The sequence below is a fragment of the Myiozetetes cayanensis genome, unplaced genomic scaffold, assembly GCF_022539395.1.
Source record: "Myiozetetes cayanensis isolate MyiCay16 unplaced genomic scaffold, myiCay2020 scf4, whole genome shotgun sequence".
NCBI classification, from domain to species: domain Eukaryota; kingdom Metazoa; phylum Chordata; class Aves; order Passeriformes; family Tyrannidae; genus Myiozetetes; species Myiozetetes cayanensis.
Genome location: NW_026087631.1, coordinates 58,187,830 through 58,210,943, shown reverse-complemented (window position 1 = coordinate 58,210,943; position 23,114 = coordinate 58,187,830). Strand labels below are relative to the sequence as shown.

Sequence of the window (23,114 nt, the reverse complement as noted above, 5' to 3'; positions counted from 1 at the left end):
ACTTTAAAACCAAAGTTGAAGACCCAATGTGAATACCTTTTAAGGAGCACTGAACGTTTTCCATTGTCTAAACAGTCAAGTATTAGTTCAGGTGTAAGTTATTTGACTAATTTTAAGAGATGATCAAATTTCATGATCTGTCTTAAGTGGCAAGTCAATTACTGACTGTTAATGAAATTAAAGAATCTAAGTCAAACCTAAATCTTTGAAGTTTTTATGCTTCAAAAATAAAACCCAAGCTGTTCATGTTCTTGGATATCAGAAACAAAACATGGAAATTCTTGTTTACTTCTAACAGTCTGCTAACACCTCTGTTTTGGCATTTGTACTCTTTCTCCACTTCCAGTCAAGACATGGAGGAATATAAGCTTCTAATCACACACAGTTTTTACTTCACCACTTCTAGTAATAGGCTTTTCTGCTCCACCTTTGATTCCCATTTAAATGGACTTCTAAATCATAATGTGATAAATCTATCACTGATGTAATTACTCCTTATCCAGTATTACAGATGTGAATGGGTGACTGACAGCTATAGACTATATTTTTCTTGAAGTAATTTCAGTGTAACTTGAGGGGATATTTGAGAAGGTATGTTAAGAATATTCTTTAATTTTTTACATAGCAGAAAAATTTTATGTGCCTCTTGGCCTGCTGCCCAAAATCTCAGTTGAGGAAGAAAAGACTCTACATATTGCACATTCAGTAGATTCGGAGGGAGTAGTCATCCCAATATTTAACTTCCATGCCAAGCAATAAAGGTAGAAAAAACTTTCAAGATAGCCACACATTTATATCAAGGATTTAGTTCTGTTCCCTAGATTAAAATAATTTAAAGTAGTAAAACCTATTTTGAATTCACAGTTGAAGTTCTATTTAATGTTATACTGACAAATAATTTTTCCCAAGGTTTTTAATTCAAACCTTTTTTTTTTTTTAAGCTATGTCCAGCAGTCATAAACTTGGGAAGGAATTAAAAAAAAAAGTTAAGTCAGCACAGCATTGCTATTTGAGGGCTTGTCTCCATTTTTCCTCAAGCAATCTGAAATACCCAGAACTGAGTATACCTCAGAAGCAGAACTGAGAAGGCCCATTCTTGGAAACCACACATTTCTTCATTATTTGAAGAAATCATGATGTCCAAAGCAAAACATATATGTCTTGGTTTTTAATTTTGAAAGATATCTTTTATATTAAGAAGCAACGGAGCTAACCCACAAAACATAAATTGCCACTTTCAATTTCTTGATTTTTTTACCCGTTCTTCACATTTAATGTTGCTCAAGACTGGACAAAACAGATCCATAGAAACATGGCTTGGAAGAGCAAAACCTTATTGGATTATTATTTTATTCCAGAATGAACCAAAACAACATATATTTATGGCTGCACGTGCTAGCTTTATTCCTTCAGAAACTGTAAAAAAGTTCTCAAATGGGAGACTGCCTTATACTTACTAAACATTACTTTCTTCGGTGAGGAAATTCATGTTAGCCATCAAATATGGAAAAAGAGAATATTTTTAGATGATATGTAAGTTTCAATACCTCTTTTGCTATCTGTACACTGGAAATACACATTCATTATGTGTTAAAGTACCTAATTCAATTCTATTTCTTTTATTCTATTTTTTTCTTAGTGTAGAAGGATAAAACCTTTGGGGGTTTATTATAATTCTGAAGCAGTTAAAAGAAAAATCTACCTCCTAGTCTTCTGCACAAAAGCATGGACCAGGAGAGTAACTGTTTTAGTTCTCAGCTGTTTTTATTACAACTGACTAGCTGCAGCTCTCAACTGCACCAATAAGCACAAAAAGGTTAAAGCAAACTCTTACTTGTGAATCAAGCAACAAAAGGACAAACAAGGAAACAAAATGACAGCATGGCAATACTGCCGAATAAAAAAAGCAAACTTAGAATCATAATTTAACATCAAAATTAGACAAGAGACATGAGAACACTGCAAAAAGAAAGAAACCCACACAGAAAAGTTTAGGATATTTTATATTTCAAGTGAAGACACCCTAACGAAACCAAGTTTCATTGCTTATAAAAGAAAAAATATTTTTAGAGGTATTTTCAAGATTCAAATTTAAGGCTCAGTAAGAATAGTGTCTTTGAAAAGACCAAACCTGGTAGTCAGTAAAATTTATGGCAACATATATTTTTTAGAAGGTATTTTATTGCTAACAAAGACAAAATTGTTGCTCCCATTCCCTGATGTCTCATTTTAAAGATAAAGCTTTTCTTCACCACTTTTAAAGACCTGTAAATACAGCATTGTAAAAAATTAAAACAAAAACAAAAATAGAAAGAAAAATTATTACAATAAATTAATAAAATGAAAATGTGAGGAGAAGAAAAGCCCGACCTATCAAGCAGAAAATGCATTAGAAGTAACACAAAATTTATGCAGTGGAATTGAAGTATCATTTTATGTTCTCCTTCCAAGAGAACTTCGGGGCTTTTGCACATGAAATAAAATAGCAGCAAAGAAAAAGAATAAGTACAAGGGCATTTGTGTCGCACTGGAACATTTTCTTATTAGCCAAAACAGTAGTACTCATCAGAATCAATTTTGGGATGCTTGTGAAGAGGTTGTGGGTCCTCTGTAACAGAAGAATCACTGAACTTGTCCATATCTGAAGGGGTTTGGTGACCAGGGACATCATCCACTAAGGTGTCCAAATAACTCCCCACTGATATTCCATCCAGTCCATCACTACAGTCTTGTAAACTGTTACAGCTGTCATGAAGGGATGTCTCCTGACTTTCCAGCAAGCTGCACAGGCTGCCACTCAAACTGCTGCCCCTGCTGGCAATGGCCTTCTCTTCAATCATCCACTTGATTGATTCAATACTTTCATTGATGATGAGGAGCTGGCGCATCAGTTTCACATCAGTGGCTCGGAGATTAATCTATAATGCAAAAGGGATTCAAAAAATTACTCTTTTTTCTTCCAAATCAAGCCAAATAGCAGGCTGGAGGCAAGAAATGGATTAAAAGAAAACACATTAAAAATCCACCTTTCAAATCTACAACAAACATATTTAAATAACTAGTTAAAAAAAAAAAGGTATTGATATACTAATGTTTTCAATGAAGGTCAAATGGGAACTTAATCAGGCTACCTAAGCAGTCCATTAATGGGAGTACTAGTCAATGACAATATTTATACACAATCTGTTACAACACTATTTAGATGAGAAACACAGCTGCTGTGACAACTCTTGGGGATAGCATTTCACTAATCAGAAAAGAAAGACACCAAGCCATTTCTATTTGCAATGACTCTAAGCTACAGGCACCTAAGCATTCACCCGAAGTTATCCTTACAATGGTTACTTGCAACCTAAAATTTTCAGATGTGCATCATTTGGAAAAAAGCTTGTAGACATTTAACTTTTACTCACACTACTCCTGAGTGGATGTTACTATCTGCCATATAAACGTCTGAATGTTAAGATACTGAACTTAGAAAAAATGTAAATTTTAGTTATTTAAACCTATATTAGATGAAGGTGATGAGTTCACAGTCAAAAGAGCAACAATTTGCAGCAAATAACTAAATAAAAAATGGACATTAAGTACCAACTCCTACTTTCCCACTTAGTTGTGTTGGTCAGTGCATACACACAGAAGTGTTAATTGCAATGGCCAGTGGAATATTGCATTGTTGCATTTCACAGACATACTTGAGTTAACGGACTTAATGTTTTCCTTAATATGCTAACTATATAAGCCAATTTACAAGCCACTTCAGATGACAAATAAAGATGAGGCCTAAGGGTTATATTTGTTGCTGCTTTCTCTTAATCTGAAATATCACAAGTATTGGCAAAAAAAAAAAGTGACACCTTTGAATGTCTTCACTCGAGAAAGAAAGGAAAACACAAGTAAGATCTGGTATATCAGACAGTAGATATTTTATGCTATTCTCCATGTCCCAGTTATTATACAGAAATATAGTACCTGTATTGTTCACACACAATGGACTGGAATGGAATCTGTATTCTCAGGAAGCAGAGACACTATCTTTTGCTGAGAGTAAAATCTGAACATGGTTCTTTCCATACTCAAATGCCATCTTCTCAGTACCCTAATTACATAAACCTGGTACAGGTGTTCAAAAAGTTATTTTAATGTATTCCTATTTTGCTAGATTCTGCGAAAGATTGTACTGGCTCTAGCTGGGATGATTCCTAGCAGTCCGTGTGGGGCTGTGCTCTGTATCTGTAACTAAATCAGTGTTGGTAGCACACCATGGTTTCAGCTTTTGTCAAGCAATGATTGCACAGCACTAAGACCTTTTCTGTTTTTCACTCTGCACCCTCAGGGAGTAGGCTGGAACTGAGAAAGATGTTTGGAGGTGACAGAGATGGTGGGACATAGTGCATCACTGACTTTACATCACTTGTGGGGTTTTTTTGTTTGTTTGTTGGGGGTTTTTGTTTGTTTTTGTTTTGTTTTGTTTTTATTTATTTCCTTCACTTTTTAAACTGTCTTCATTACTACCTATGAATTTGTCTTACTTTTGTTCTTCCAGTTCTCTCCCCCTATACCACTGGAAGAGGAGAGGGAAGTGAGTGAGAAGCTGGTGGGTGTCTAGTCCACTGGTGGGTGGTCAGGGTCAACCCAATGCAAAGATATTCAAGCTTTACCAGTAACAGACCTCTTAAGTAACTGTCATACGTATTCCCAGTTTCCTTCCCCAATCATCAGAATGACTTCTGAATTATTCTCAATCCAATATTCCAGGATTTAACACAGCTAACCTGGTACTGTGCAAAATAGTTTTACCATTCACATTTTTAACAATACTGTCCATCTATCATTGTTTCAGATGTAAGGTTACGAAAACAGATTGACCATTTTGTTGCTCTTCTGCACAAGCCAGTTCCACTAGTCCTACTAATAAATCATTAGAAACCATTTGCTCAGCAACCAGGTTGTCATGAAAGCAGTAAATTACCCAACTTCTTCAATGCAACTACAGACTTCAGCAACTTTCTGAATATAAGCAAGCTCAGAGACAAGTTTCCCAAAAGGCTGATTAAGAAACAGTTCAACAGAATTAGCACCAACATGACTCTAATGCAATAGCCCAGTTTAGACCTGGAGATCTCATGTATTTGAGATTCAGTTCACTGGAAATAATTTTTTGCTCTAAATACACTCACAACTTTAGCCTTTTTGTGGAATAGCCTTCCTGGAAGCAATTCTTTGCATTCCTGATTACTAGAGTTCTCCTCCTCCTAGCTACCATGTTGTCCCAGGTCTCCTGTATCAAGAATGTACTTTTCCTAAAGCAAACACTAAAAAGTAGTCCAACAAATGTCATCTTTCTTTAATATGGTTTACTTCATCATCTGCTTGATAACAAAAAGATGCTAAAATGACATTTTTTCCCCTTATCAGCTTTAGCCCAGACACAACCACATCAGTTTTTACTCACTTATGTAGCTGTAACCAATTTAACTGTTGAAGTAAACAAATCAGTCCAAGATGGTTCAGCTAAAGGCACTAAACACAATAAAATCTCACCATGTTTGACAGTTCCTTTTGTTATGCACAATAACAGGTACATTTCAGGAATACTCTAAACAAGAGTGTGCCAGAGCTAATACAGGCATTTCAGAACAGTTTCTACAGCTGCTCTTTGACTTAAAGTTAGAGCACAGCATCACCATAGGGAAGGTGTTTATTAGCATAGATCAGTCCTCAGCAAAAACTTGTGGTGTACAGAGGAAACAAGTCATGATAAGAGAGCAAAAAAATAATTATTGATACAGCCTTTTACATATTTTTGCTTAATTTGTATAATTACATCAGTGCAGATCCACAGGAAGGATCATAAATGTTTAATATTCACAGTTAGTCACAGTAAGAGAAAATAATGAAATTAAAGTGACAGCATCTTTCAAGTAACTCAGTCTGGTAGCACAGGTGGACAGATTAGCAATCAGACAGAACCAGATCTTTCGTCTGGAAGGGATAGCTGGTCTAAGCATCTGTCTGTGCCTCCCTCTCATGAAGTTTGTTCTAATAAAGTATTTCTTCCTTACACAACTAGGCTTTCTTTTGGTCGTCCATAACAATATGTACAACACTGTCTTAATACAGTCAAGACAATTTATGGGCAAACAAATGGGATTTTGTGTACATATATATGTACAGACATATACAAATGTTCATGCTATTTTTATAAATACAATGTTTTTAAAAAAGGACTTAACAAGGTTATTGCTTTTAGAATAAAACTCTTCATGACCAGGGTTGTTAACAAAGACAGTTATTGCTTCCTGGCCTTCACCCAAAGTAGTCCATTAGCTGTCCCTATACTGGTCACTTAGCTTTTGGATCAAAGTTGCACTTGCCCTCAGAATATGGGCAAAATAGACTCGTGTTTTCCTGCTGCGTGTTCTGCAGGCATAATTTCCAGTCTGGTGCAAACACAGTGGGGCCCCTTTCCTTCCAAAAATGACAAAGCTAAAAATTCTGTTCAATAAACCCTTTTAATATCTGAAAGCTGTTTGAAACTCTAGTTTCTTCTGCAGATTACTTTCTTTTAAATTTCTGAGCTCACCTGCTGCTGCTGCTTCTGACTACAGAAAGTCTGCAGGGATATTAGTGTCAATGATAAAATGTGGTCTGAGGAAGTTTATTTAAACTATTTTAGTTTCTTTTTTTCCTCAACACTTTTATGTTGTGTTCTGTAAAGAGACCCCTTGAGTGAGCCTAAATAATGAGGTATTACCTTCAAGACAAGTCTTTTAGCCAGATCACAGTGAAATAAGTCCCTACAAGACACAAAATCCTATACTTACAAGTTAATGGATTCAGGGAGGTATTTAAGTCACTCCTAACAGAAGCTCTGTTCTACATAGGGTCTCGAGCAGGACTCAAATGTGGATCTGGTGTTGGCTACTATGGAATCTGTGTTCTAAAGCAGTATGAGTTTGGGTACATATTGGGCACAATAAATGGAAGTTAGATGGAAACAGTAGCAAAGTATCGTACTCCATGGAAAGTCACTCAGAGGTTCAGCATGTGAGAAGTCTTACAGAAGATAATGAATATGTGAAGAGGGTTAGATGAAACAGGCACTGGAGCCAATTCCATCTGTTGTTAAACACTGCCGCACCCATCTCTATCACACCTTTTACAAATAGAACTTCTAACCAGGAGAACCTTTCCATTCCAAGTAGGTGTCCCTGACCACTACAGTTCAGGAATATTAATGCTACTCTTTCCTTTTTCTAGGATGTGTCAGTTGCTCCTTTCCACTTTCCTATTCAATTTCCTCTATTTCCTGTATTATTCAGGATGAACAGTTTGCCAGCTATCCCTACCACCCCTTTCTTCTTTTAAAGGCAGATTACCTCAGTTTTCCATGGAATAATGACTTCTGTGAATTAATTTGAGATGTAATTAAAAAAAAACAAACTAAAAATTAATGACCAAATAATACTTGGTTTTGCATTCTGCAGTGTCCCTTTCTTCAAAAAAGCTTGCCTTATTCCACTTTTTACTGGTGTTACTTTTGTTATTACAAACACTGAATAACAATTTTTAAAGAAAATCAATTCACAAAGAGAAAGCTGAGAGTGTGGAAAATAAACAGTGCTTAACAATATTGAATTATTCAAGTCTTATCAAGATAAAAATATAATAAGGGTCAAAACCTCAACAGTTAAACCTCATCAGCCAATTCTGTGAGAGAGCAGACATAACAAACTAAAGAGACCATAAGCAGCCTATTCAACGTCCAAAATTCAGAATATGTGAAAGCAAGCATTATTTAATGGGAGTCACCAAGTTAACATACTTACAACAAGGACAAGTGTGGTGATACACACAGAGGCTTTGTTAAACAACCACCACAAAGCAAAAAGCATGCCACTTAAAGGTCAGCAATCTCAAAATGGTACTATCACAGCCTCTTGATGCCACTGAGTAAAAGAGAAGCTCTTTTTCCAGTTAACATGTTTAAATAAAACAAACCCACAAATAACAGATAATGTCTGCTCCTTTAACACACAAGATGATTAATAGGCTGTGCAGGAGCTACATTCTACTTTAATTAATACATATGCACCTGTGTGTCTTTAAGCCTCTTCCTTGCTTCTAAATTGTCTCACTGATTCAAAATGTTTGCATTGGTTTCTTCAAGTAATGATGCTGCTTTAGGCAATGGTATTTCAGGATCAAGATGAAAAAATCAGAATGCCTAGGCTGACTTCTGAATTTGAACAGAGTCCTCAGCATCTCCTGTAAAAAAAAGGGAGTTTTTCTTTTTACAGAGTATGAGAACACATGTTTACTATCCTTAACCACAAGGGATCACATCTGCACAGGTCCAGGAACTGTAAATGCTTCTGGGAATGCTTCACATCCACTTCATAGCAAAGCCAACTAGCTTTGATTAATTCAGGCACTGCAGTAATTCAAGCTAACCGAAGCAACCTGACTGACAACACTATATGTAAGCTCTCTCAAACGACAGATATTGACCAAAGCCTGGCAGAGATGAGACTGTCAGCAAATCGAGGTAGGTGCTGCAGTATTCATCATTAGGCCAGATATCTCTGACTGAGATTCACCTTACACCAATTTAGGTAAATTAAATTTTGGTTAACAGTGACATATGTAGATCAACAGCTTTTTGTGCACCTGGTTTCTTTCATCATGGTCTTGTTTCATAATGTACTGTTGTAACATTTTCCAATTTATTTATTCCTGGTTTTTAGGCTTGTGGTAAGCTTCAGACAATGAGGGAGCACATACAAAAGCTATGTGTTTATACAAAAGCTAAATTTATGTGATCCATTGATTTGTAGTTGCAGTTTGCTAATCTACTTTATTTCTGCAAAGTGAGCAAGTTACACTGACCTTTCTCAGCTGTACTTCCATAATGAGTCACAATAAAAATATTGTGGCAGGCTACAGAAGTAGTCTTAATCACTTGATTTTTGACTTTTGCAAAAGACATTGTTTACACTATTGTTTTTCTAGAAGACTCCAACACTGTTAAAACCTTCATAGTAGTTTTTTAGGCAGCATTCATTACAATCACTTAGAAAGTGAGCAGTCATTCAGCTTTCTGTCATTTGGTTTTCTGTCTGCAGCCTTTGCTACTCTGGTACTTTAAACAGAAGCTCTAGCCTAGTCATTATCCTGTTTGAAGGTGCTGCAGCCCAGTACAATCCTTCACCAAATGCTTAAGATAAATATTTCTGCAGGTCCTTCTGCAAAATTTGGCAGCCACATAACATAGCTTTGGGCAGAGTGATTTTTAACCAGGAAGGAGAGACCTTGTGATTCTCCATCAGCCAAAAAAATGATTCTCCTTCTGAAAGCAGAGCTTACCAGCCGATTAGCTAAAGCAAGGAAGTGAGCAGTCAGGTCTGAGCATACACCAGAATAATCACGAGGCAGTGCAACTTCACAAGAGAGCTAGGTAGATCAGTAATCACTGTGAGTAAATAACTTAATTAGCAGGTTCCAAGGACATTTCTTGCAAATAAATGACCAAAGTATCATGCTAGTATGGTTATCGTACAATACAGGAAATTACAGTATTGGTGACTTACAACACCGTATTTTAATATTTTAATTTTATGCATAGTAATTGATTCCTCTCAGACTTGACAGGAAAATACATACCACCAAGTTGTGCAATTGTATAATTGCATTATCTAAAAAAAAAAAAGAAACAGTGGATCACGAGGCCTTTTTTCCACTTCCTTGAAATATGCATGGTCCTTTTTGGTGAACTGTGTGTGGGTAGCCTGCTGTTTGCATTAATATCTTTGATAGTAAAATATCAATGATTCAGATGAATCATTTGTTCAGTAGGGTAACATTCTTTTTATTTTCAACATCATACAATTTGAGGCATCTTCTAGCCTTAAGTGTAATAAAAAAATCTCAGGGGGTAAACTATCTTGTTGTTTGTTCTAGTTTCTTGGTTATTTTTTTATTTTACTATAAAAAAGAAGGAAAAATTTAAACATCTCTTAAGTAGATATGCTATATACCACAGAGTATATAGGAAGAGGCAAGAAAAAAATAAAGGTTAATCAGTTAAGTCCCTATTTCATGACCTCTTGTCCAAAAAAAAAAAAAAAAAAATCTTTAAATACAGAAGTACCACAGAATTCAGATAGAGAAACATCCAGCCTCATAAGGATGAATGAATATAAAAGGAAGATCTTGATTCTTTTAAAGCTTCATTGAATTAACATGAAAGGGAGCAGTGAGGAAATGTAAGGGCTTGAGAAGAGTAAAAACTTCTAATGCCACGGGAAGCTTTTACTAGATGTTTCCAAATATCTCATAAAAACACCATCTGACCTTAGAAATGTATCTATGGCAAAGGTGAAAACTTCCAGAACAATCCATAATATGGACCCACATATGTTTACAGACAAGATAATACCACTGCAAATGTTCAGGTCAATATGAAGCGGTAACATTTGGCTGTTGGTGTCAGAAAGTGTTACAGCAGATGGACGATCACAGCATCATTATTAAGTGTTCTGGACACCAGCCACACTACAGCACTGTATGTGTCATCCCACCAACATGAGACAGCTCTGGGGCTCAGCAGCATATCTGATTTCTTTCATTTCATTGAATTTCACTCTCTGTCTTATTTATGTTTGTCTTGACCAAAACACAGCGCAAGAAATGGGTAAAATATCTGCTCGTTTGGTTAATAACCACTCCAGTCCTGTTCATCCCTTTAAAATGAATTCTTTTTAATACTGGCACTGTACAAGTGTGCTCAAAAGCACGTAACTAAAGTAAAAGTGAAAGAAGATAATGGGTTTTCCTTACAGGTTTGAAAGTTTGAAAATATTCTAAAAATAAAAAAACCCAAACAAAACAAAACAAAAACCCAAACCAAACCAAACAAAAAAACCAACAAAAAATCAAACCACTCAACTTATTTCATTAAGTCAAAACTGAGACATGACAGTATTAACGCTGGAGACAAATCTGAAGTTTCCTGAAATTCAAGTCTGCTTCCACAGTACCACTGGAAAGACACACATGATTTAAAAAAAAAAAAAAATCTTTGTCTGAATCTCCCCAGAAGCCAAAACGGAATTCTGTTTGAAATAATTTTGGGTTCCTGGAGATAGGGTAGATGCTATTAAAAGCAGTTTTTAATCTAACAACCAAGACTTCAGTAAAGACCCATCCTATTTACTTAAGGTTTATCTGTATAAGAATAAAAAAGAACTTCAAGACAGACTTGTAATTATAAGTGATTACATGTGCTCTTAGAATTGCTTTAACAGTATTAAAAGTGATATGCTGATCACTGGGATTTTTTCCTATTAAAACATTATGAGCACTAAATTTACCTGCTAATTGTTTCAAAACTTATTGTATAAAAATGAGTCAATATCTTATAAAATAAGGCTTTTTGGTTTTGTTTTTTTTCCTTTAATTTGTGCAGTATTTGAAGCTGCATGTCTTTCAAATCCAGACTCTTTTTTTTTAATGTACAACTTTATCCAAATCTTCCTACTGATGTAATTGCTGTAATCACCACCCTCCTAAAATGCAGTTTCTACACAGTCTTTATGCCTATCTGAAAGTATTAGCAAATTTTAAGGCTTTCAGATAAAATGAAGTTGAATATTTAGAGTCTTTCAAACAAAAACACCCTTTTAAACTTCCAGACATCTATAAAAAGTTAGCTTCTTTTGTGTTCTGCCATCCCCTAAGAAGGTATCAAACAGCTAGCAGATAAGCTGTTTGATATGGGATCTAGGGGTTAAAAATCTAGAGGTAAACAAGAGTTTAGAACCATCACTATCAAGCTGAAATGCTGAAATTGGCCAGCACAGCTAGTAAAGCAGGTTGTTGAAAGTTGCATTACCTGCAGCTTTTGAGCCCTTATGGATCAAAAAACCACGTACCCCATTGTTTCCTCCAGAACACACCGTAGTAATTTGTTTTGCAGGTCACAAGGCATGATTATCCAGGTAGAACAGCAAAAGCATGTATTAACACTTAAAAAAAGGCAAATCCTATGCTTCCAGGGATGGATATGAGAAGGTAGCAACAGTAATCAGTTATAAACTATAAACTTCAAGGCAAAATCAGACACTGTAGGTACCAGTCTTTCTATATTATTTGAACCCTCCTCTGATCAATAACTATCATTCACACCATGTAGTGCAGTCCTCAGCTTCTCCTGCACAATTCAAACTCATGTCATATTGCCCTTTTTTAATTTAAACCTGTTCTTAATGAAGATTTCTACATAGAATAGTACTGGGACAGTGTAAAGTGATTCTAGTTCAGCAAAGAATATTAATCAACGCAGTTACCAGAGGTATGAATAAAGTGTGAAGGAATCAAGGTCATTAGTTATATTTCCCATTTCTCTTTCTACTGAGAAAATACTAGCTACTAAGCTAGTTGGGGAGCAGAAATTAGGTGCAAGATTTGAAACACATGGCTAGAAAAAGATAAATATGGCCTTTGCGAATAATCAAGGGTGACCTGGGAAATGAGAGCAGTAGACATGGAAAATCAGGACACAACAGGTTTGGATTAGAGAAGTTCGGCTGCATTTGAAAAGGGCTGGTTAAGACTCTTCTGAAATGATTTTGTCAACTGAGTACAAATTAATGAAAATGAAACAGAGAAATAACAAAAACTTAAACATCATACTGTTGTTTTGGTTGTGTTTCTTTCTTGTCTGAAATGGGAGGACTGATGCTCTGCACTAGTGAATGCATAAATAGCTTTATGAATTGATTGTCACAGAGGGCTACCTTGTTTGGCTATGGGGAAAACAGCAACCACGCTTCCACTCCAGTGCTCCAGTCACAGCAACTAGTGCTAGATGCTAGCAAAGGAGGATATAAATTCCATAGGCATTTGAAAAAACTTATGGTTGCTTTGCCATGCCAGTGGCACTGCTCTTATCTTGAGAAGAGGCTTTCTCCTCTGGTGTTGCAGGATTTACAGTTCCTGCAAACCCTGTAACACTAGGACCCTGCCACAGGTCACAACTGGAAATCAAAATATTTCAGTGTATGGCACAATTCTCCCAAGACATCTGGACAGACCATTAACAGTCACAGAAGTTGAAGTGACCCTGTGAAGGCAAAATGTACTTCAAATCATAGAACAGGAGAAGACCTCTAAAAATTATCATTCAGTTTTCATATTTGCTCCTCTCATAGGTGCATAGTTTTGAGAAGACTAGAAAAATAGTCTAAAGTTGGAGTTTACAATGATTGACTTCTCAAAGTTGTCATGTTTTTGGGCAGACCCATCCTATGGAAAGGATTGTTCAGTACCAAAACCAACATAAAACCACTACATTACCACTGTTTTATCATCATGCTCAGTGGTGGACAACTTCAGGCTTTTAGTATGGCTGGAACAGACCTTCTCTGGGCACTCTTAAAAATGTACATGTTAATCTCATTTCAGGAAGGATGTTAGATATTCAGAATCACAGCATCTCAGAATACTTGGAGTTGTAAAGGATCTCTGAAGATCTTCTAATCCAACCTCACTGCTACAGCAGGTTGCACAGGATCATGTCAAGGTGGGTTTTGAAAACTTCCAGAGAGGTAAGACTCCACAATCTCTCTGGGCAGCCTGTTCCAGTGCTCAGTCATCCTCAGAGTAAAAAACCTTTTCGTCATACTCAGATAGAACCCACTGTGTTTCAGTTTGTGCCTGTTGTCCCTTGTTCTGTCGTAAATTAAAAAGTCTTTTCAGCAAACACTTAATATTGAGTCATGTCCAGTGTCTGCTATGTCTCATAAGCATGTATCCCAGTTAACAAAAGCAGTGAAACCTTTTCAAATACAACATTTCTTTAAACTAGTGGAAATCCTGCAGGAAGAAAATAGACAAATGCAATGCAACAAAGCTTTTCTATTTTTGTTTCTCACTTGGGGTAAAAACCTGTAAGCTTGGAAACACTCAACACAATTTTTACACTGTAATTCCTGGATGTGTGTTTCCTTCTGTACCTAGAGAGAGGTAAGTTTCATGGTCAAAGCACAATGCAGTGAAATGGTTCTCCTTCTGGAAGCATTTTAGTCATGAATGCAGCAAACAAAATTACAAATTAAGCCAGTGAAGTGTTTATAAAATCTGAAACTCATAGTAGTTAAACAGCAATTTACTATTGCTTTACAGTCACTAAATGTTTTCACTTCACCTGGCACTGCACCCAGAAGGGCCATACAATACTTGGAGTTTATTTTAAAGCACGGCAAATGAAACACTTCGATAACTTCTCTAGAAGCTTAGCTAGTTTGTGTTTCCTGTTAATTAACAAATGTGCCATACCATTCCCTTGACTAAAGTATTAAGAAAAGGCTAGGTTGGTGGGGAAGGATGAAGATTGGATTGATGAAACCAGGGTTGCACAGGTGTGCCACTAAGCTCTTCTCCACGTTTATGGAAGCTCTAGGAGAGACTGCATACCCTAACAAAGCAGAGTAGCTAATTTTAACGCCTGACATATATGTACTCCCTAGTGTATTCTCCTTATCTTCTCCTATGGGGGAGGGAAACCTCCTTTGGAGCTGCTTTAGGAGGGGAATCCTTGGACACATTTTATTCCACGTGCTAATCCACAGGCATGCACTAGAGGGACTCACCATTGGAACACAGCACAGGTTACCTCTGAAATAACTACCATCCCAATATGCTTCTATAGTTGAAAAACCTTGAGCTGTGTTGTTTATACATCTTTCACAGCTGTAATACAAGGTGGCTTACAGACCTTCTGGGTGTATTTTGGTCACTTGTTTTGGTCACCCTCCAGATTAGGGTTGATTATCATGAACACGGGTAAAAGCTTTTAATTAGAAGCCTCACTTATGAGAGTAAAAGCTCCATAACAAAGGCTACAAGTCTGTCTTCACAACACAAAAGTTTCCCTTTTATTATGAGATTGTCCATAGTTTTACAATCAGAGCTCTTCATCTTTACAAATAGTAATCAGAGAACCATTGCTTGGAACAGTTTACATGTAAGAAGTCTAACTTCCATGTTTATAAATATGGGTGAAAACCCATCATAGAAATTGCACTCAATTTAATTGAATTCCAACTGTTTTTCAACAGCTAAGACTCTCTGGCTTTTATTCCTGTAACTTTATCCTCATTTGTTCCAGCTTCAAGTATCCATACTCTCTTCTAGGACATGGACAGAAATGAAACACAGGAAATAACATGTCCACTGCGGAAAGTTAACTAGGTTGTGGCCTTGAAGGTAGAGAACAGATAAATAATTTTGTAACCTTTAAAACATGAATTGAAAATGTATTTACTATTTACTTTCAGGAAAAAGAAAATATTGAAGAGTAGAAATGCACTTGTTCGCCATCACCTCTGCTCAATATAGGTATTTAGGATTGTACATTTCAAGTTTTACCAGCTCACACACAAAGGGTACTTTGAAATTATTTTTAGCCGTAAGTATCCACATATAAGAAAGCACACAAAATTATGATGATCAAAGGGCTGGGACATTGTCCATATGAGGAAAGACTATAGGTTCTTTTCTCCCCATAGAACAGAAGTCTTCGGGATAGGAATATCTCATCACAGTATTCTAGTGCTACCAAGAGAATCGGGAGAGGTTTCATTATAACACATGATAAATTTTTTTCAGTGACCACAACCAACCTCCCCATGTACATGGTGGAGTCCCTGTTGCTGGAGGTTTTCAGGATAAAATTGGACAGGATGCTCAGTAGTCTCACCCAGACTCTGTGTTCTGTGAAAGATGAAACCAGATGATTTTTGGGGTTCCTTCATAGAATGGCCCTTCTATCCCAGGCTATTCTATGAAAACCATGCTCTTCTGCTGATTTCATCAGAAAGTTTATAACCTATTTGCTAAAAGCTATCATAAACTGTAAAGCTCTGTTCAGAAAGGCTTTAGTATTCATGTCTTCTCATTACAAATTGTCAGCAACCAGACTTTAAAAAGCAACTTCAGTGATTCTTCTATTCTTGAAAACATAATCAGGAATGAATCACTAAATTATAACATATATTCTTTGAAATAAAGACTGCAAAAGTCTCACAGTACTTGGGCAGTCTTGGGCACTCTAATTGGAAATCTTGACCGAAGTATCCCCAACACTGCTGTAAGGATCCACACATGAGACAGGTGCATGTGTATCAAAGTATCTCACACTGATGTTGCCAGGTAAGGTATCAGCAATGTTTTACACTCTGGGCTGTACAGTAGCTAATAATGTAAGTACATATTCGTCTGTACTTCCTGTAAACCCTTCAGCATCTGCTATAGCTGAATACGAACGGCCATAACCACCAAGTGCAACATGGAGACACTCCACAACTCAAATCCTTCTGCCAGGCACTGGGGGAGATTTGACAGTCAAAATATATGTTTAAATATGCATTCATTTAAATAATCTTCCTCAGCTCATCATTCCAGAGATGATCTGAAAAGGGGGAAAACTTGGCAAAGTTTTTTTCCTTCCAGATTTGATCATTTTTCCTAAGGATCAATCTGCAAGTGCCTTTTACCATGAGTATCTTGGTATCAGTACTCAATTTGCATTATATGTAAAAAATTACAAACTCCTTTACTACATCATGCGAGTTGGAGGGTATGGAGAGAACTTGCTAGCAAGATCCAGGATTACCACCTTTTTCAGTGACCTCCAGGAGGACTTGGGGAAATAAGTTAATTTCTATTTCTGTGTGTCTTTCTATTTCTAAGAGCCTCACTGAATAACTGCTCACCAATAAATGAAGGATAATCAAACTGTCCTACACAGGCTTGAGGCTTAGCCACTAGTAATTTTATATTTAAGATTTTATCTTCAGTCAAGATTTTAAGCAAAAATTCCAATTAATCTAATAGAAACCCAGCATCTGATACACAGTTTTGCATTGCCGACTAGGCAAAGTGAACAAGATCTTGGCTTCAGTTAAGACAACTGATGTTATCATACAAAACAGTGAAAGTAGCGGCCTGTACCTACAGCAAGTGATAAAGAGATGTTTCAAGTCACAGTTGTTGACTTTTTTTTCTTTAAAGAAACTAATAAACGTAGACAACCCCCAACTGTGCATCTAATAAATCTGAAGTGCTGTTCTAATTCTTTAGAGCTGGTAGAACAGAGTGACAACAGCTTTTCCCTCCAACTTGCTTCTTCATTGGAAGATATGCTAAGGATATGTGAAAAGAACAAAACAAAACCAAACCACCAAAAAATGCAAGAAAAAAAAGCAAACCAAAACCAACACAAAACCCCAAGAAGGACTGGCACCATAATGATTGTATTTGCCTTAATTCTGGTCAGCAAGAGATACTTTAATTTCATTTTGTCAGGATCAGTGACAATTAGCCTCTAAAAAGTAGTAACAGAAGTAGGAAAGCAAAGGAGGAGTCAACTCAACTAACGAGAAAGCATAGGAATATGCCTCTACCTCAAATAGGTTTAGCCTAAATCTCCATGGCATGCTCCACTCCTTGAAAATACGATTGTCTCAATTTCTTTATCCTTTACTGTAAAAACTGCTGCACTCAGCATATCCAGATTGACTTTCAGATTCATTAACAGTATTTGATCCTCAACACTGTTCACTAGAAGGAATCTCATTTAAAAGTCCCAGCACTGCCATCAACCCCTCTCTTCCAAGCCACAGTGTACCTTTCTTGCCTGATACATTTTTATGCAAAATATTTTTTTTTTTATTGCATGTAATGTAGACTATACTTTTTAATTTTTTAGCTTTCAAAAAAGGCATTAAAAAGTTGATTTTGGAAACTTTTGAATTAAAGGAAAAAAACCAAAAAATTCTTTCTTCAAGTGTTAAGGAAAATCTCCCTCTCAGTAACCCCAGAACTTGTGAAGGAGAATTGAGGCTTTTGAAGCAGTGTCATTTCACGCTGCAGAATAAGCCTCACTGATTATTTACTGCAATGCATAGCTGTTGAAGTTGTACGTGTTGAATGGTGACCTCAGGAGCATAGTACACTAGAAAAAGAGCTGAAGCTATAAAGGGTTATTATTAATTCCCCAATGGAACATTCCACCTAAAATACCACAGGAAAAAAAGAGCTTAACAGTAACACTGTGACAAGTTTCATAGTGAATCAAGGCACATCAGCTACCAGGAACTTTAATTCCACCTTAGGCTGACCAGAGCACAGTTTTTTGACCTGCACTTGCAATCACATCTTGCTACTCCGGTAACCTTATGGCCTTATAACTCAAAGGTTTTCAGGATCCACCTCAGTCTCCATTGTGGCCTTGTTGGGGAAAGTGGAGGATAAGTAAAGGGAAGTAAGGCCAAGCAGATCTGTATTTCTAGAAAGATACTCTGTGGTGCTTTGTGTGTGATTCCAGTGACTATCAGCAAAATCAGGTTTGAGGGAAAAAGAACCATTTGCTGTGAACCGCAAAAGGATCTGAAGGAGCAATTGCAAGCCTCAAGACCTTTAACCAGGAGATGTACAGTTGCCACATCCCTCCTCCCATCACCAATCTGTGAGGTACTGTAATTCACAGTCAAAACTAGGATTTCCAAGTCAAATATTGTCGATTTGTCATATTTGACTAGAAAAGAAGAGCCTAATAACCCTGTTTTGTATATGCTTACCAAAAGTTTGCCTCAAGTGTGAAACAAGCAAGCAAAAAAAAAAAAAGCAAAATTCAATGAGTGGGCTGCAGAATTTGCCATCATAGCACAATCAGAAAAAAACAGCTTGATGGAGATGACACTTGGTTTTCTAAACTTCTCGTCATTTCCATTTTTTGCATTTTTTTACTACTGCAGCAACTATAAACTACTTTTCTACATGTAAAAGGCATCTTAGGCCTTGCAGCAAAGCCAAAGAATAATAAATAAGAAAGAGGTCTTAAATAAGAAGATTTGACTGATGTGCAGTAAAAGAGAAAAAAAGCATAGAAAGGAACCTAAATTTTTACCTGGTATTGTTCTTAAATTGATCAAATCTGTACAATGTCACAAAGAAAACTGCAGAGGGGAAAGTGACAGATTAAGACGATTAGAAAACCTTTAGGATAGAGGAAAACAGTGAAAATGCTAGAGGCTAGAGACAAACCCCACAAAGGTAGTTCACTTACAAGCTCTGGATTACAGAACACAGCTGAGAGCATGAAAAATATACACAGGGTAGTAATATTTCACAAATAGTCATGTTATTGGTGGTTTAATGGGCATACACAGATCAGAAGTCAAATGGGAAGAGGTGTGTAACTGAATTCTCCTTGCTTAGCAAGAGCAATGAGTTCAGATGTGAAAGTCAGTCAGTCACTGAAGTGACAAAGAACAGAGGTCAAGGTTTTTGGGACTAAAACATGTTCATGCTTAGGGCAGGAAGGAAAAAGAGGAAAACTGGGTGGCAGGAGGAAGAAAAGGTAGGAAGTAGGTGAAGAGACCAACTTGAAAAGAAAGGGTGACAAGGCAACTCACTCGCATCCCCCTCCCTTAAGAGGCCTAATTGTCATGATATTTGTCTAGACAGTCATGCCAAGAGCCCTGGCTACCTTATTTGCTTCCTTTGCAGGCTGACATTCCATACACTATAAGCTACCTGCAGGTCATTCTACAATCATTGTGGAAGTTTAAAATTAAAAAAAATAAACATAAGATATGCTGACAGTGTGTTACTCAATGTTAAACTGAAATTCCCAATGATCATTAAACTAACACCATAGAATCACAGAATTAGATTTGAAGGGATATTAAATTTCATCTACTTCCAATCTCCCTGCCGTGGGCAGGGACACCTTCCAAAAGACCAGGTTGCTGAAAGCTCTGTCCAAACTGGCCTTGAACACTGCCATGGATGAAGCACCCCCAATTTTTCTGGGCAATCTATTCCAGATCCCCACTACCCTCTAAATAAAGAACTTCTTCCTAATACCTAATCTGAATCTTTTATTTTAAATCCATTCCCCCTTGTCCCATCACTACATGCCCTTGTAAACATTCCCTCTCCAGCTTTCTTCTTGGCCCTATTTAGATACTGAAAGGTGGCTAAAAGGTCTCCAATAATACATTGGTATCTTGATTTGTGCAGATCTCTTAAATAATCTGAAGCCCTACAATAGCAAGTGTGACTTATAAATTACCCCTCAAGATTAACATTACCAGCTTGGCTATTAACTCTCACAATATCCATTCTCTTCCCCTTTTTGCCTAGCATGCTTATTTTTTAAAAACACTTATGAAGCCACACACCTTTTACTTCTAACTATCTATCTATCTATCTATCTATCTATCTATCTATCTATCTATCTATCTATCTATATTTGATGTTGCGCAGGGACTGAAGGTATGGTATTAGACTTGTTCACCCAGTATGATATTGATTTGTTTGCTGTAGATGGTTGAGTTCTAAGAATGTTGCATAAAGTTACCTCAACACATTGCCAGAAAAATCCTCATCCCAACATGATCAAATTTCATCCTGTGTTCAAATAAGCTTAGTGGCAAGAGCTATGGAATGAACCACTACTGAAAAGTGTCTTTGAGGACCTCACATAACAATTACTCCCTAATAAAAATGGAAGATAACTATGCCTGCAAATATGAGGTACCCTGCATTGGCAAGATCGTATCTGCGAGTGTTCACTAGGGTCTCACTTGCAAAGAGCATTTTTTTTGTCTTAAAAAATTAAGCCAGATATGGCATCATCAAAAAATAAATTTATTGAGATGGTGGCTTACAAAGGAGGAAAAGCGGCGGCATTAAGATAGTAAACAAGTTCCAAAGTACACCTTAGTCCCATCACAGACCATTGGCAAAAAAGGAGAAATGATTCCACCAAATTATAAATACTTGTTTGTTCAAGAGTTAGTGTACATCATCTGTAGCCTGTTTGGAACTAATTAAATCTCTGAAGTCCAGAAATCCAGTCCCTGAATTTCAGGCCAAACTTCCAGCCCAAAAATACCCCGTGCCTCCTTAGGCATTAGTCATTAGCAGGAAACAGGTACGATGCAGAAAATGCACTTACAAAGGTGAGAGAATAGTGCATTATTTCGTTTATTGGTACTCCAGCTTTCAGTACTTCTAACGAGCTGACAGAGGAACAGAAGCCAACAGCGAGTCACTGACGAACTGCCACGCTGCGAGGGAAAGAGCCGGCAAGTTCCTCATCCTACGCCACTCCGCCGAGCAGCCTCCTGCCCTCCCGGCACCGCAGCCCCGCTGCCACCGGCCCGGCCGGGGGATGGATGCGGGGCGGCGGCAGCTCCTGGGGCCGGCAGCAGCTCCTCCCGCGGCGGGCCGAGGGGAGCGCAGCGCCGTCCCCATCGCGGCCGCCCCCCCGATGCCGCCGAGCGGGAGGCGGCGGTGCGGGAGGCGCCCGGCTACTCACCATCTCCTGCCTCAGGAGCTGAAGCTTCGCCTCCAGACGGGCCAGCGCGGCGGCGCGGCGGTGCCGGGGGCCGGGGTCCGCGGCGGGCCGGGCCGGGAGCTCCTCCCCGCGCAGGGGCCCCGCCAGGCTCTCGGGCACTTTGCGCCCCAGCTTCTGCTCGACGTCGCGGAGGTCAGGCGGCTCCATGGCTCGCCCAGCACGGGCCTGCGGAGGCGGCGGCAGCGCCGGCTCTACCCGCGTCCGCCCGGCCCCTGCCGGGGCGCGGAGGCGCCGAGATCCACGGCGGCCTCGCCGCGCGGGGGACTCGCCACGGGCTCGGGCATCTCCCGGACGCACCAGCCCCTGCCGCCCCCTCCCCGGCCCTGCTCTGCTCTGCTCTGCCGCCGCGGGGAACGGCGACGGCGGCAGGCGGGGGCGACGGTGGGAAACGGACCGCGAGGCACCCCGACAACCGCCGGCCCGGACAGCGCGACCCGAGTCATCGCGTCCCGCCCGGCTGCAACTTTAAAGCCGCGGGCAGGTGGAAGAGGCGCGGCGCGGCCCTCCCACCGCCGTGCCCGGGCTGGACGCGCGGCCGCGGGGCGCCCCCGCACGGCGGGGACTGCGGTCGGGAGCTGCGTGTGCCCTCGGCGGGGAGAGGGAAGGGAGAGACGGGGGAGAGGAGAGAAAGAAGGAAAAAGAAAATTAAAAAAAAAAAAAAAAAAAAAAAAAAAAAAAAAGGGGGGGGGGGGTGGAAGAGAGGAAAATAAAGGAAAAGAGAAAATGAAGGAAAAGAGGGAAAAAAACCCAAACGAAAACCCAAGAGAAAATTAACTGGTCTTCAATTCTAACAGGGCTAGAAGCATAAGTGCAGTGCAAATGACACTCGTCAAACAGGTTTTATTTCAGGCAAGCCGATTCCTCCCCAAAACTCCCTTTGTTTTTATTATTTTTGGAACCCTCCTCCTCTGTAAGAAGCAAAGTTTGCGACCTGAGCCTGTTGATCTGATAGCAAGGCACATGTTGGCCGTGGAGATAGGAGTGCTGGATGTGTCCTGTAGCCAGCTCCTTGTCCCATGGTGCTGCTGCTGTCACAGCACTGAAAAACCTTTTAGGAGCAAAGGTGTGAACAGCTACATCCGTGGAGCTACAGCAGATGCCTGTCAAGGAGGCTGAGAGGGTGAGGCCACCAACGCTGAATGCCAGGTCCTGTATAGCATCTAGAATCACAAAAAGCAGTGTGGTGAGCATGGGAAAACAAAATGTTGTTACAGTAAACTGGATACTCTGCGAAATGATTTCATCAGTACTTCAAAATCTAAGATTTATTGGTCAGAGAACTTTGCAAGGATTTAGTACAGTCAAGCAAAAAATCCAGAAACGTATCTGATAACCTTAGAGGTGAATTGATTTTAGACCAGGGCCCTTATTGTGTCACTATAATCATCTGGAAGTCCTTTGTGTGAGACATATGCAAAGACATTTTTTTCTCTCATATTTACCAGTAACGTTTAGTTCAGATGACAAAAACCCCATCAATTTTGTTTAGGAAAGAAAGACAAAAGCAACCAAACACACAAAATCATAATCTTCCTTCTTAATGTCACCACTACCAAATATGTCCTACAATTATATGGATATTTAAAGTCGAGTTTCTATATAGTCTCAAATTAATATTGTTTATGCCTTTCTGTAGATTAGTAAGAATCCCACTGAAGTTCTTCCTCTATGGATGAGCTAT

The 23,114-nt window shown here is 38.5% G+C and overlaps 1 protein-coding gene across 1 annotated transcript; it reads right to left on the bottom strand.

Annotated features, from left to right (window-relative positions):
* Positions 1-1,317: 1,317 nt before the first annotated feature.
* Positions 1,318-21,854, bottom strand: LURAP1L (leucine rich adaptor protein 1 like). The gene is made up of 2 exons (XM_050328735.1): positions 21,395-21,854; positions 1,318-2,918 (listed from the first exon to the last, which is right to left on the bottom strand). Exons 1-2 carry the CDS (start codon positions 21,578-21,580, stop codon positions 2,544-2,546), a joined length of 561 nt encoding a protein of 186 aa, XP_050184692.1. The 5' UTR covers positions 21,581-21,854; the 3' UTR covers positions 1,318-2,543.
* Positions 21,855-23,114: the final 1,260 nt, after the last annotated feature.